The 14336-nt window shown below is 37.6% G+C and overlaps 1 protein-coding gene across 1 annotated transcript; it reads right to left on the reverse strand.

Moving 5' to 3' along the window:
- Nucleotides 1-460: 460 nt before the first annotated feature.
- LOC113282489 (pentatricopeptide repeat-containing protein At1g60770-like) lies at nt 461-3005 on the reverse strand. Its single transcript, XM_026531505.1, has 2 exons — nt 2667-3005; nt 461-2029 (listed from the first exon to the last, which is right to left on the reverse strand). Exons 1-2 carry the CDS (start codon nt 2889-2891, stop codon nt 785-787), a joined length of 1470 nt encoding a protein of 489 aa, XP_026387290.1. The 5' UTR covers nt 2892-3005; the 3' UTR covers nt 461-784.
- Nucleotides 3006-14336: the final 11331 nt, after the last annotated feature.

The raw sequence follows: 14336 nt of genomic DNA on the forward strand, positions 1-14336 counted from the left end.
GAAAAGGACACTAGCAATTTGAATGTGAAGATGGCGAAGTGTTCCGGGCTCCATCTCCTAACTCCTATGCATTGTGGGTAAGGGGTCCCTAGGTGAAGGGACCATTTTGGATGTTTGAAATAACAGACAGACAGCCAAAAAAAGCGCGTTTTGGTACAATGGAGCAGGGACCTCCAAGCTCCAACCATTGACTAGTTCGAATCTAAAGCATTTTCGCAAATGCTGTTAGTTGGGCTCTGCAATGGCAGGCAGCAATGCTATGACACAGTAGGTTCCACTATGACAATGGAACACGATGATAGTGAATGTTGACGATGAATCGTGTGTTTGGAGATCCCAAGTTTCAACTGTGAAGTACAGATTTTGTCTTGCGCTGTTGTTCCAGCGAAGAAAATTCCTAACCTGCTGGCAAAGAAATTACCACCACAAACACATAATGCAAATACGAAACGCAAAATCATATCTTAAAGTGATCAACTCGACAAACATTCACTCTATGATTACATCAGTGTTCAAATCATTCATTTCTTTTTTGTTTTGGCTACACGATTCACAGAGTTGAAATAGTGTGACTGCTGGTTATTTGGGATATTTCATGGAATGGCCTAAATCTGGACATATTACCAGCATTGAAATGTCAACTGACAAAATCCAAAGAAACCCGCTTTTGCAACTTTCCATAATTAACAAGAACCCAAAATAAAACTGAAACTCAAAATGAAGGGATGAGGTCATTAAGGATCGCTCTCTATCTATCTATCCACCTGTTTCTTCCTCGATAAGCTTATTCTTCAACACACACTATGTCAAGCAATTTCTTAGATTCTTCATTCACCTCGACGTTCTCCATCTTTAACCGGCGACGAATCGATTGACTGGTCTTACCAGCAGCCGCATACGTCCGTATCAGAGACTCAAATACCTCTGCTTCTAATTCATCCTCAACCTTCATTAGATTCTCAATAAACACTTCTGCACCATCAACATCTCGATTCTGCTCGAAATGAGACATCAGGGTCTGAACTACCTCCTTGGATGGAATCCACTTGCTTCCATCCCCTCGGCCCTGTTGCATTGCATTGGTAACACAAATAACAGCAGAATTCATGTCCCCGTTCTTCAAATGATAATCACGGAAAATCTCCCAAGTCCTGACATTAGCCTTTGCTCCATTCCTCCTTGCTAGTTCCTTGAGTTCCTCAGCTTTCTCCAGCTTACCTTCTTTCGCATAAGCTCCAATTAAGACATTTGCGATGCGGATATCATAAGTTGGATTCCCGGATAACCATTCCCGGAAAGTTTTTTCAGCGCCAGATATATCTTTCAAGTCGACTAAAACCTGAATCATATTCAGATAACTAATATTTGGTGTTTTTCGGAACTCTAGCCTCAAAGAGCGCCAAACTCGGTAAACTTCCAGCAGATTTCCAGTGCGCCCATACAATGTGATGAGGAACTTATATGCATTAAGACTTTTGTCGCTTCTCTTCTCGAGCTCCTTGAGTGCTTCCTCTGCCTTCTCAAACAAGCCAGCATTAACATAGATGGTTGCTAAATTGCTGTAATTGGTCCAATCTCCAATAACTTTTCCATCCCTTTTCATCTCTTCATAAACCCTCTCAACCCCAGATATATCATTGGAAGCTGCTAGAGCCCTCATCCAGACATTATAAGTATATGAATCTGGAGTTACATCACTGGACTTCATCTCTTGTATGACTGCTGGGACCTTCTCAGGATCTCCAGTTTTTGTATAAAGGGTCATTAGGCTGTTGTAAGCCATGGAACTTGTATTAAACTTCAATTCCTTCATCTTTTCCATGAGGCCTTCTGCTTTTTCTGTCATCAGTTCCTTACAATAACAATTGAGAAGAGCACCATAACAAAGATGATTCTTTGAAGCTTCAGGAAGATCCGCAAAGTAAGTTTCGGCAGCAGTGATACCTTTGGATTTAGCTATGATATCAAGGTGGATAGCTTGGTCGCTGACTGTCATACCCATGCCCCTTTTAACCATAGCTTCTGAAAGCTGAACAAGAACAAAAACTTAATATATAACACGCTATAGAGACTTCAAGAAAGACATCCTACAAGATATCAATCGCACGAAATCTAAACCTCCTGGTAAACACAACTCTAAACAAGTATAATAAACAAATCCATATACATATCTTAAACCTCAAACATTCTCCAGATCCATCTATAAGTTAATGTTCTACATTATAATCAGTAATCACTAGTTTTTCGTGTTTTCCACAGTTCTCTATATGCATCTAGATTCATCCGATCTTTCTTTTCCACTTACACAATATTATAACTTCAATGGAGTTATTACTCTAGCGACACAATATCACTGTAGATAACACCCTAAATGCTAAATCTGAACATCTTATATGTATTCTCCCTAAATGTACACATTTTTCAGATTATCATCATTCTAAATGTTTAAACCCTATGCAATTCAACATCTGATAGATAAAGAAACCCAATACTCGTCCCCCTTATTTCATAAACATTAGGCCGAAAAACATTCTAAATCTAATAAATAAGCAAACCCAAATTCACATTTTCCACATTGCTACAGAGGAAATCTTTCAAATGGAGCAAAAATACTCATTTAAACAAAAAAGAAACAAAAACCTAGGGGTTTGAAGGAATAATAATACCTTGAGAGCAGGGCCATAGAGTTTACGGTGACGAAGTTCTTTGATAGTATCCCCAACTTCCCATTTAAAGACTCTTTTTCGAGATTTGAGATATTGATTCAACTCTGTTCTTACACTACGTACTTCGCTACCTTTCTGGAATACTCTCCTAAATAGTGCTTCTTCTAGGTATTTGTTTGAACGATTTGCAATATCTTTCGTTCTACCGAAGATAAACTTCGCCATTTCTCTTCTCTCAGGTCTCTATAGATTTCGGGACTACTAGGGCTTTTGATTATGATGAATTTTCTATGCTGCAGGTGAGAGACTAAAGAAAGTGAATCGGTGAACGAGTTAGCAGTAGCACTTGGTGGTCCAATTCTATTGAGCCTAGGAGAGAGTTCTGTCGGGCGGGATTCATTGGTTTCAACCCATCCGCATCCAATCCGGTGCTCGGGTGGGACATCAACATCCAATCCAACCTCTAATGGATTTATATCCAATAGATGGGTAGGGATGGTTTCCCGGAAAACATCTAAACCTTTATAATCCTAAGTCATATGAGCCCCACGCCGCGGTGAGCGTCATCCTCCCCTCTCTAAATTACAGAGAAATTCTCTCTTTTTTGCGCCATGTCATTCCTAATTTTTATCCCCTCTTTTTTCTCACAAAATTGACAAATTAGTGTAGATGGGGGAAAAACGATTTGCTGGTTTTTTAGGGAAGAGACGACCGTGTGGACGGAGGCTCCTCAACCGAGCAAACTACCTATCCTCAAACAGATGCACTGCACGGGAGTGCTTTTGAGTTCGAGAGATCAATCTGTAGGACTCCGGCCTAAACCAAGACAATGGTCGTTCCAGAGTCAATTCGGTCACAAAGAAGGTTGATCTGTAGGAGGGAAGTGTGCGAGATCAATGATGATCAAGGATTGTGAATGTGTTTAAGGTTTCTGCAAGTGTTTTCTGTGAACTGTTGAGTTCGAATAAGTTCTGGTTGATTGATTGAATTCTTGAGAGTGATTGCTCGGATCAGAATTCTTCTGTTGTTCAATCGTGAATTCAGAGACTTATTTATATTGCCAGAATAGTAGACACGTTGATCTCCAGTAAGCGTTACGGCTGCTCGAGTGAAAGAGTGGGGAAGTGGGAAATCGTGGTTTAACCAGTTCCAGGTCGTGCGGAGACTTGGTTGATTGTCCACCCACTACTTTGCTAACTCCCTCAACTGCTCGCACGACTTACTCATATTTCTCATCGTGGATGAACACACGTGTCGTAGGCCGCCAGACCAAAACCCTAATTAATATCCCCTATGTGACGTGATTGATGTCTCACGAACGTGGAGTCTGCAAAGCAGACGTGTATTTGATTAGTCAGTCGTTGACTTGATTAGATGATGAGTCTAAGTATTGTTCAGTCGAGCATGATTGATGAATGCTCTAGGATTCATGAATTGAACATGGCTGTTGGGACGTGTAGTTCTCGAATGAATGATGTTGATAGTCGAATCAACATAATGAATATTGATAGTCTGAGCAAATATTGCTCTCATGATGAATTACTGAATATTGATGGTTCAATCAATATTCGAGTATCTGAGCAAGTATTGCTCATCCAATAAATCACTGAATATTGATAGTTGAATCGATATTCGAGCAACTGAGCAAGTATTGCTCATTTGATGAATTTATTGGTAGCATGGTCGAATAAAATATTAATTAAAATATTGATAGCTGGACCGAATATTATATAATTAATCCAGATGTTGATTGCTGGATCAACATAAAATTATTGGTGTTTTAACTTGCTCGGAATTATGATTTGCAGAGCGTTTGTTCGAAACCCTAATTTTAATCAATTGTTGATCAATTGATGATTTAGTGAAAATAAGTCACTGAGTGATGGAGGGACCGGCTACATGAGATGATGGTCGACCATGTAGCACCCAAGTGATCGAATGAGTATGCACCAAAGTCCTTTGTTGACCAGTTGGTGAAAGGATGATCAAATGTTGGTTTAATCATTTAGGTAGTAAAACCTAATTATTAAGAGATGAAGGACCGACCAAGGGGTCATGGGACCGGCCCTTGGTGGTCGTGGGACCAGTTGACGGTCTATTGACCGAGTCTCAAGTTGATTGAAGAGAGTTTGGACCCAATACGAACAATTGATAGCAAATTAGGTCAAAATTATGAAGGTGTGTGTGACCGGCTCATTGAAAGCCTTAGGGCCGGCCTTGGTCGGTCAAGGTAGCATGCCCGTGTCAGCACAGTGTCCGCGTCTCAGTCCTGAGAGTTTTGGTATTTTCTGGTGCGCGTTTGAGCAATATTTTGGATTTTCAAAAGAGTTTGATCTTGAATGAAACTCTCGATTTTGCTCGAATGAGCAGTATAACTTTGCTCGTGCGACCAATATTTTGAAAATATTAAAATAATAAAATTTTAATACTTGACGTGATTAGCCTAGTCGGTCATATGACCATTTGACTTTTTGGATTTTTCATGGTTTGAGCAATATTTGAGAAAATATTGAAAAACGAGGGTTTTCGCTCAAACGATGGAGTTCCATGAGATGATGGAAATAATAATATGAGAAAATAAGGGATTGTAAGGTGTGGGACCGGCCATGGCTAGGGCATGGCCGGCCGACTAAGTGGTCCGGGCCCGTGACACCTTTCCTTATTTTTGTTCGATGAAAGTATGGAGAAACTAAGAGTTTCGCTCAAACGAGGGAGTTTGCTCAAATGAAGGAGTTTCCATGATGTGAGGGAAACAAATTAAAATAAAATAAAATAATGGAAGAGGGGACCGGCCGGCCGGTGGGCCCGGTCCCACGCCTCTTTTTATTTTATTATTTTTCTTCATAAGTTCCTCGTTCGTCCATATTTCTGAATGATCGTTCGTGCATTCGGGTGCTCGTTCGTGCATTATTGTCAAGTGCACTTGCACCATTTTCTCGGGACTTGCTCGGTGATGGCCCAGACGCCTGGTTATTGAATATTTATTACTAATTCATGAAATTCGGTTGAGAATGATTCATGAAACATAGTAATATATAAAAATTACTTGAGTATTTATTACTAATTCATGAAATTCATCTGAGAATGATTCATGAAACGGAGTAATAAAATGAGTTGAGTATCTATTACTAATCCATGGAATCCAACTGGGGATTCAGGGAACGGAGTAATGAGATAAAATGATTATCTATTACTAATCCATGGAATCTAGCTGGGGATCAGCCATGGAACGGAGTAATGAGATAAGATAGATTATTTTCTAGGAATTCAGTTGGCGAATGACACGCTAGAATTAATCCATTTGCAGAATCGAGATATGAGATAGAAGCATCATACTCGTTCTGGGGGGTGTATAGTCAGGGAACAACGAGCAGCATGACGTCCTGAAGGCATTAAGCTCTCTAACAAGCATTATGTCTAGGGAACCGTACAATCATCAAGATTCTATACACGGTCTCTTTAAGTAGTCAGGGAACAACGATCGGTGTGACGTCCTGAAGGCGTTAAGCTCTCTAACAAACATTATGTTTAGGGAACCGCCAATCATTAAGATTTTATGTAGAGGTGATGATGAAATATGTGAAGCATCGAACGCTCAACTAGGAGGCCTTTCGAGAAACATATTCATCATAGCTCTGAGAGGAATGTTCGCTCAGTCAGAGATCGTGAAACAGTTCACAGATCATAAAATATGAATCGTCACATACATTCCTGAAGCCGGGTCAGAAACATGCAATATCATGATTTTACGATTTTGACCTTTGTCCAAAATCCACCATCAACAATTAGATACGGGAAAATAAAACCAGTTAAACCTAAAATCGCTATTACCTCTTTTCTCTTCCACGCTCCTCGGCATTTTTCTCCATTCTCTTTGATTATCAGTGTAATCATTGTGGCTTATTGGAGATGTATCTTCGGAGATGTAGCCTTGACGTCCTGTCAATTTGTTATATTCCCTATTCATTACTTTGCTTGATATGTTTGCTAACACTTTTCCTCTCACACAGAACCCTAAATTTTTTAATGCTAACACAGAAGACGTTTCAGCATAAATACAATTCCATCTCCATCCTGGCTTCCTCATAAAAGTTCTCTCGAGTTTCTCCTGAAATTCATCCACCATCACCTGAAATTGATACACTAACTGTTGGTGGTGGTGAATAAATTATTGCAGATTGATACATTATATCTTTTACTATTTTGTAATACAATTTCATTCCGATCAATGATAAGTTGGATACTTTTGATTCATATAGTATTGCATATTTGAGTCTGAAAACCTGAAATTCAATACTTCATGCATATTTTAGTTTGCAGATTTAAAGTTTTCCCCATCAAGATGATTGTAACATCCTTGGTTGACTTATTGTTACTCGGATATGCACAAGAACTATGTAAATTCTGATTATAACGAGGAATGGTGTGGTAAGAGTGCTACAGTTCCAAAACTATTAATACAACCAACAGAAAGACGCCTGACTTGAGGAGAGTGCAGTTTCCTATTAAAAGGTATGCTTCAATGACGTTAAACAAGTTCCAGGATTGCAATTGTCTCTCATCACAAGATCTTTCGACGTTTGACCCTGTGATTTTCCTAATTAGGTCATGCATGGGAATGGTTGGGATATAGTGAATTCAATGAGATTTTGACATATACTTTTGCAGTTAATTCAGTATTGGACATGTCTTACCTATTAACTTCTGTACATACCTCAATGGAGCCTCTGTACTTACATATATGAAGATAAAAAAAAATAAAAATTATGCTATCACGTTCTATTAAATTACTGTGCCTGGGTTTTGGAATTTGCTTAATATCTGTAATTTATTTTATGGAACAATTGAAAACTTCATCCTTTCTATTTGCAAATGTATAGGCATCAACGGTATTGGAGCTGGAGCGAAAAAATTTGGAGTTTCTATTGAAGCATTTATGTACATAGAGTGGAATTTATCTTTCAAAGCCAATTTTCTGCTGTAGACAGCTTTATGTTGGGGCCTCAAGATGGACGAACCAGAATGGATAGAAAATTCTAATTGAGAAAACAATGGAAGTCGTGTCCAATGGATATACTCGAAATGTGGTGTAAAGGGAAATATTCTCGAATCCGCACCAAGTAAGTCATTTGTATATTTAAAATTGTTTTTATTAAGTAGGTGCAAAGGTCTTTCACCGATTTCTCTGCTCTATTTATTGACCCCTTCGACTAATCAATCTTGGGTACTTTACATAAACGCAGTATGCAATGTGCTTGGAATTTTGTTACCTAAGTTCTGTGACGGTTCTACTCTTAATTTCCGGATGTAGAAACAAAAAATAAATATGGTGCAAGAAAAAACCTCTAAATCAAAAATGCATCGAGACAGGATGAGGCGAAACCGAGCTACACCAAATCAAAAATGCATCACGACGGACGGAGCCCGGCGACACTAAATCAAAAATGCATCGGGAGGGGGCGTGCCGAAGCCAAGCCACACCAAATCAAACCGGGACGGGACGGGACGAGGCGAAGCCGAACTTTACCAAATAATATCGGGACAGGGCGGAGCGAGGCGAAGCCGAAGCCGAGCTTTACCAAATCAAAAATATTGTTAAAAGAAAAAGATGCTCGACGCGTAGCAGACATGGTATCATCAGATATAGTTTATAAGGCATTTTTCTTCATGGCAGATAAATGAAGTATTTTTCATTCTATCTATTTTGGCGATATCAGTATAGCATAAAACAAATAACAATTTCTATAAATGCAGATGAATTGTTTATCGTCTTTAATACCAAACACTTGGTTTACTGCATCAAAATCATGCGACACCAAAATCAAAAAATCATCAGGACGAAGCAAGGTGAAGTCGTACGACACCAAATTAAAAATGCATCTGCGCGAGGCGAAGCTGAGCCACACCAAATCAAATCGAGATGGGTGAGGCGAGGCGTATCCGAATCCGAGCTTTACCAAATCAAAAATATGATTAAAAGAAAAAGATGTACGATGCATAGCAGACATGGACCAAATGATAGTGGATGGTTTTGGGGCACAAGATCTAGTAATGTTAAATTGAATAACACAGATCGAAATTGAAAATAAAAAAGTAACAAGATTAAAAGCATATTTAGAAACGATGAAAAGAAGGAACGACGATAAAAGATCTAAATATCCCGGTTATATTTATCCTTTTAAGTCTCAGTCTCTAAAATCTCGCCTCTCTTCCTGAAGGGGAAAAACATAATTTTATTTTAGAAGAAAAAAAAAACATAATTTTAGAAAATATAGGCATTTGCGAACAAGCTCTTTCTAAGCAACTCTACGAGCAGAAGTATCTAACCAAACTAATTTTGCTTCAATTATGTTCTTGTATACTTCTATGAGAATATAGCAATTGAACGGCTCTTTAACTAGTTTCGTTTGAGTCATTTGAACTAGTTATGGTTAAGATGAATAAGGTTAATATGAGAGTAATCATATGGTTAACTTCGGTTAACTATTGTTGAGCCAACATGGTGTACACGTTTAGGTACGGTTACATAAACCTAAATGAGGGTACATTTCATTTGTGGGTAACAAGCTAAGTTCGATCTAACGGTTGAAAGATATTAGCTTGGTTGAATCAGGTTTGTCATCTAACGGTGAATATTGAATGCTTTGTTACCAAGGTAACTTGGATTGCAAACCCTGATTTGAAAACTATATAAAGGAGAACTCTAGCAACTGGGAAACCTAATCCCCACACCTCATGTGTGTTACTAGTTGCATCAACTAGAGTCGATTCTCCTTTAACCTTAGGTTTCTATCGAGACCCTATAGCTTAACGACTTCAAAGACTTCATCGGGATTGTGAAGCCAGACCCAACTATTTTCTTTGTAGTTGCATGTTCTGATCTTGCCCGATTCTATAGTTTGAGTACTATCTTCTCTAAGATTTGCTCGATATTTAATCTCTGATAGGCAAGATAAAAAATAATCACAAACACCTTCGTCTCATCGTTTGTGATTCCACAATATCTAGTTTCGCCATCATACGATTTAGATTATTGTGAGGTGATTGATAATACTAGGTTGTTTTTCGGGAATATAAGTCCGGATTATCAATTGGTTCCTGTTCACCTTGATTTATCAAAAGACGGAACAAAAACTCTTGGGTATTTCTGTGGGAGTTTATTCATTCTATAGACATTTCTGTGTGAGACAGATTTGTTTATCAAGTCTTCGACTTTGAGTCGTAACAACTCTTGGTTGTGGGTGAGATCAGCTAAGGGAATCAAGTGCGTAGTATCCAGCTGGGATCAGAGACGTAAGGAACGCAACTGTGCCTTGAATCAGTGTGAGATTGATTAGGGTTCAACTACAGTCCAATCTGAAGTTCATTGGTAGTAGGCTAGTGTCTGTAGCGGCTTAATACAGTGTGGTGTTCAAACTGGACTAGGTTCCGGGGTTTTTCTGCATTTTCGGTTTTCCTCGTTAACAAAATTCTGGTGTCTGTGTTATTTCTTTTCCGCATTATATTTTGTTATATAATTGAAATATCACAGGTTGTGCGTTAATATCAATCAATTAGATAATCCAACCTTTGATTGTTGATTTAAATTGATTGACACTTGAACATTGGTCTTTAGTTCAATTCTAAAAAAAACATTGATCTTTGGTACCGTTCAAGTCACTACTCTTATATTCTATCGGGCTCGCAGATTTCTATTTGCTGATTGCATATTGAATTAAGTGTAAGATATATAAACTCTTTGATATACTTTTCTCTAGATTGAGTCTGACTGTCTAGTTGATTCTCTAGAAAGTATATTGGAGTAAGTCCTCTCAGATTGCCAAACAATTATTGCGTGTGGTTGTTAGACCCCGCATTTTCAATTGGTATCAGAGCTGGCAAACACTATAAACCTAATAAGTTTGTGTTTGACTGATCCTTAAAAGTTTGCATTTATGGGAAATTTCTTTTGAAAACTTTCTCTTGGCATCTGTAACGCATGCCAGAACTCCTTAATGATTGTTCAGAGATTATTTTGGATCAAACCTATGGTTTCTCATGATAATCTCATTACATGTAAGACTTTGGAAAACTTAGATGTTGTGAAACAATCTAAAGGAAAAATGAAAAAGGAAGGAAAGTTGAAAAAACGTTCTTTACGCTCAAAGATATGGAATCTCACTAGATTAACTCTTAATTTTTTTGAGGAATACTATCGTGATGAATCAATTGACAAAGATCTGTTTAGAGCATTTGAAAACGTTTTTAGATTCTTAGAAAAGCTTAACTCTGTTAAGAAAAAGAATCGTTCCGATAAAAGTTCGGTACATGTCAAATCATGTAATCATGATGTACGAACTAGACATATTATCAACACAAGTAGGTCCAATGAAACGGGTGCTCATGTTGTTGATACTGGTTTAAAATATCGGAAAAATCTCCTTTCTGATCATATAAAAAATTAGAAAGCTCTGATAACCCTGATTATCATCATTACTATGATTATATCACTGGTACTTCTCACAAATATCAACCAGAATTAGTGCATGAGGATCTCTCTGCACACCTTGCCACTTGGTAACTTGACTGACACTACCCCATTTGTATATATCTTGATATGGGGCAATAAATGGTTTGATTTGTGTATTTTTGGGTTAATATGTTATTCTGTCCTTCTAGGATATTCGAATAAGCTTTCTACTGCACCGTCTTTTTACACAATTGTGTTTTCACGGGTTGCACAACCTTGGTGTGTGAACATCAAAGAAAATCATACATTCCCTTTGATGGTCGCGGTTCAAAAACGGGTCCAAGCCCATTAGTGGGTATATAAAGAAGGAGTACTCGTACCTTCTTACTCTTCCCATCTTGTTCGCGTACCTGAACGTCTAGGGTTCATGTATTTCCTCCATTAAAACATCTTTGGAGAAACATAAGAAAAAGGGGTGTTCAAGGTTCATTCTAAGTAAGTGGTTTCTTTCTCTTCTCTTTCCAATTTCTAGATCTCATGATGAATTTCAAGGTTTCAAAAGGAGTTTCAAAAAACTTGAGTTTTTCATCTTCTAGCATGAATTTCCCTATAAACCAAAATTCTCTTAGGATTAGATTTGTCAATGATTCTTGTGTTAGAGTTTTTGAAAGGATTTCATCTAATGAATTTATTCTAAAAAAGAAATTGGATTTCACTAGTGGACATAAAGAGGATTTAATTTGCTTTGAAAAATTCAAGCTTGGGAATATTTTTGATGGTCTTGGTGAAGGTTTTGATACTCTTACAAGAATCTTCTATGCTAACATCTATGATGTTAATCATGATGACATGGAATTCGAGACCATGGTTAATAGACAAAGGATTCATGTAAATAGAGAGTTGATTTCAAGAATTACTAAAATTCCCTTGGGGAGCTTCCGCCTTCCAAGACCTAGTCATGAAAGACCTTCTTATGAAACCATCTCTCTTGGTCTCTGTGGTAACAGTGTTGTTTGGAATGAAGGAAAGTTTCCTACTAATAATCTTAATCTTTCCTTGATGTCTTTTGGTAAACTTGGTATATCAAACCTTTGTCTCTCAACGATTGAGAATTCTCGTTGGAGTCGTGAGTTTGCGGAGTTGGTCTATTTTCTTGTTTTGGGAACTCAAGGTCTCGACATTTGCGGGTTCATCATATATCAAATGATGTCGATGATGTCTTCCAATAAGAAGCTAGGATATCCTTGCTTGATTGAGCGAATTTGTCGCACTCTCTCTATAGATCCAATTGGGAACTCTATTGGAACTCTCAATCTAGTCTTCCCTTGTACTTTCAAACGTATGAAGGAAAACGCTTGCAAGAGACAAAGAAGCGACACACTTGATGGCACATGTGATTCCACCTCCATGAATCTTCTTCATCAAATTCTCAAAGGTGTTGATAAGATTATGTTAGAGCATAGCTCGGTTGAACCCACCAAGCGTTGGTATGTCAAGTTTGGTTGTCATATTTTAGCGAATCAAAACTCATTTAAAGAGTCGGTTGATTATATACTAGAGTCAACTTCGTATAGGTTAGCTTGAAAGTGTTAGGATATGAGACTTACAAGTATTACATGAAGACTTGAAGAATGTGAAGAAGTATGGAGCTACAACGACAACATCATCCTTCCTCTTGAGGTTAGTAATATTTGACTTGAACTGTTTCATTCCCTAACGTACCTTTCAACTCGTGGATATTGAAAACATAACTGCGAAGATGTGTATGATACTCTAGTTAGACATAGTATTAAGGAATACAATACGAGGTTTATTGCTTAACCATTAAACTTTGTATATATGACATCGACATGATCATATTAATGCTATTGTGATTATGTATGGGTATGAGTGAAGATTCCATCCTAGGAAACAATGTTTTACATTCGTTTAAAGGAAGTAAGTTCATAAACTCGTTTTTTGAATCGAAAGGGAAATCGCTAGGATTATTGGTATTGTTATTCATTGCAAATGTATTTTGAATTACCAATATGTGTGTTTAGTATAACCGCTCATAAACTTGTTTATGTATCTTGGTAAAACTATTCACAAGGCTTGACTTATGTATTGGTATGACTTTTATTAGTGAAACCGATCTTAAGTAATCACTCAAGATGGTATGATCGATGCCTTGTAAATAGCAACTTTTATCTAGTCATTGGGGAACCGATCTTAGTAAGAGGTGCAACAAATTTACAAGAGGGAATTGATCCTTGTAAGAGATACAACAAGTTTTTAGTAGATGGGGGAACCGATGCTATGAACATGTGCAACAAGTTTTTAGTTTTGGGGGAACCAATACTATGGACATGTGCAACCGAATACAGGTAGTTACCATAAGTTGTGGGGAACCGATCCTAGTACCTAGTCAAACGAATTTTGGTAACTAGCGTGACTATGTACAGTACTCACATGGAGGTAGAACCGAACTTTTTTTGGTAGAACCGTGAAACCCATAATTGGTGATTTGATAGGATAATCAATCACATAGTTCTTGGAATTCAGACGAACCAATTCTAACCTTGTTTGGAAGTGTGGCAAATCGTTTCCAAGATTGTAAGTATGAAAAAGGACTTTCAAAGTAAAGATGTCGACATACTTTGAACATGTGCAATAACTCTTATCATTAATTGTTCAAAGATATTCCTTAATTGCTAAAGGAGAATCCCAGGATCGAAATAAATTGAGAATCTTTTAATTAAGGTTTCTTAATTTTTATATGCTATTTAATTTCCAGCAATTAAATGCATATCTTTAGAAAATAATAATTAGTAATGTGCGTTTACTGATTATAGATTTTTCTATTGGGATTTCGTTCAATATTTGGACAGTGCATTTCCAGGAGTTATGAAAACCGATTTTGTGTTTATTGCATATCTTTGAGATATTCGGTTTTGGAAATTCCTTGGTGTAAAAATTTTCTTGTCTATAAATATTGAAGTTTGCATTTCTAGCAAACTAATTCTCAGAGCCATCAAAACTACCTAGTTGTGTTGTTACTTGTGGAGTCGCCTATTCGGAGAGGAAATTATCCTAATTAGGCGAAATCTCTTACGGCCGCTCAGTTTAAAGGCTTCTTGGGATTGAGAAGATCTATTAGTACCGTTGGTGGGAAGCTAGATAATTGCAGTTTATTATTAGTTTTCGGTTGATTTGATTGACTAACGGTTGTTGAACTTTGA

Source organism: Papaver somniferum, chromosome 5, assembly GCF_003573695.1.
Source record: "Papaver somniferum cultivar HN1 chromosome 5, ASM357369v1, whole genome shotgun sequence".
Classification (NCBI taxonomy): Eukaryota; Viridiplantae; Streptophyta; class Magnoliopsida; order Ranunculales; family Papaveraceae; genus Papaver; species Papaver somniferum.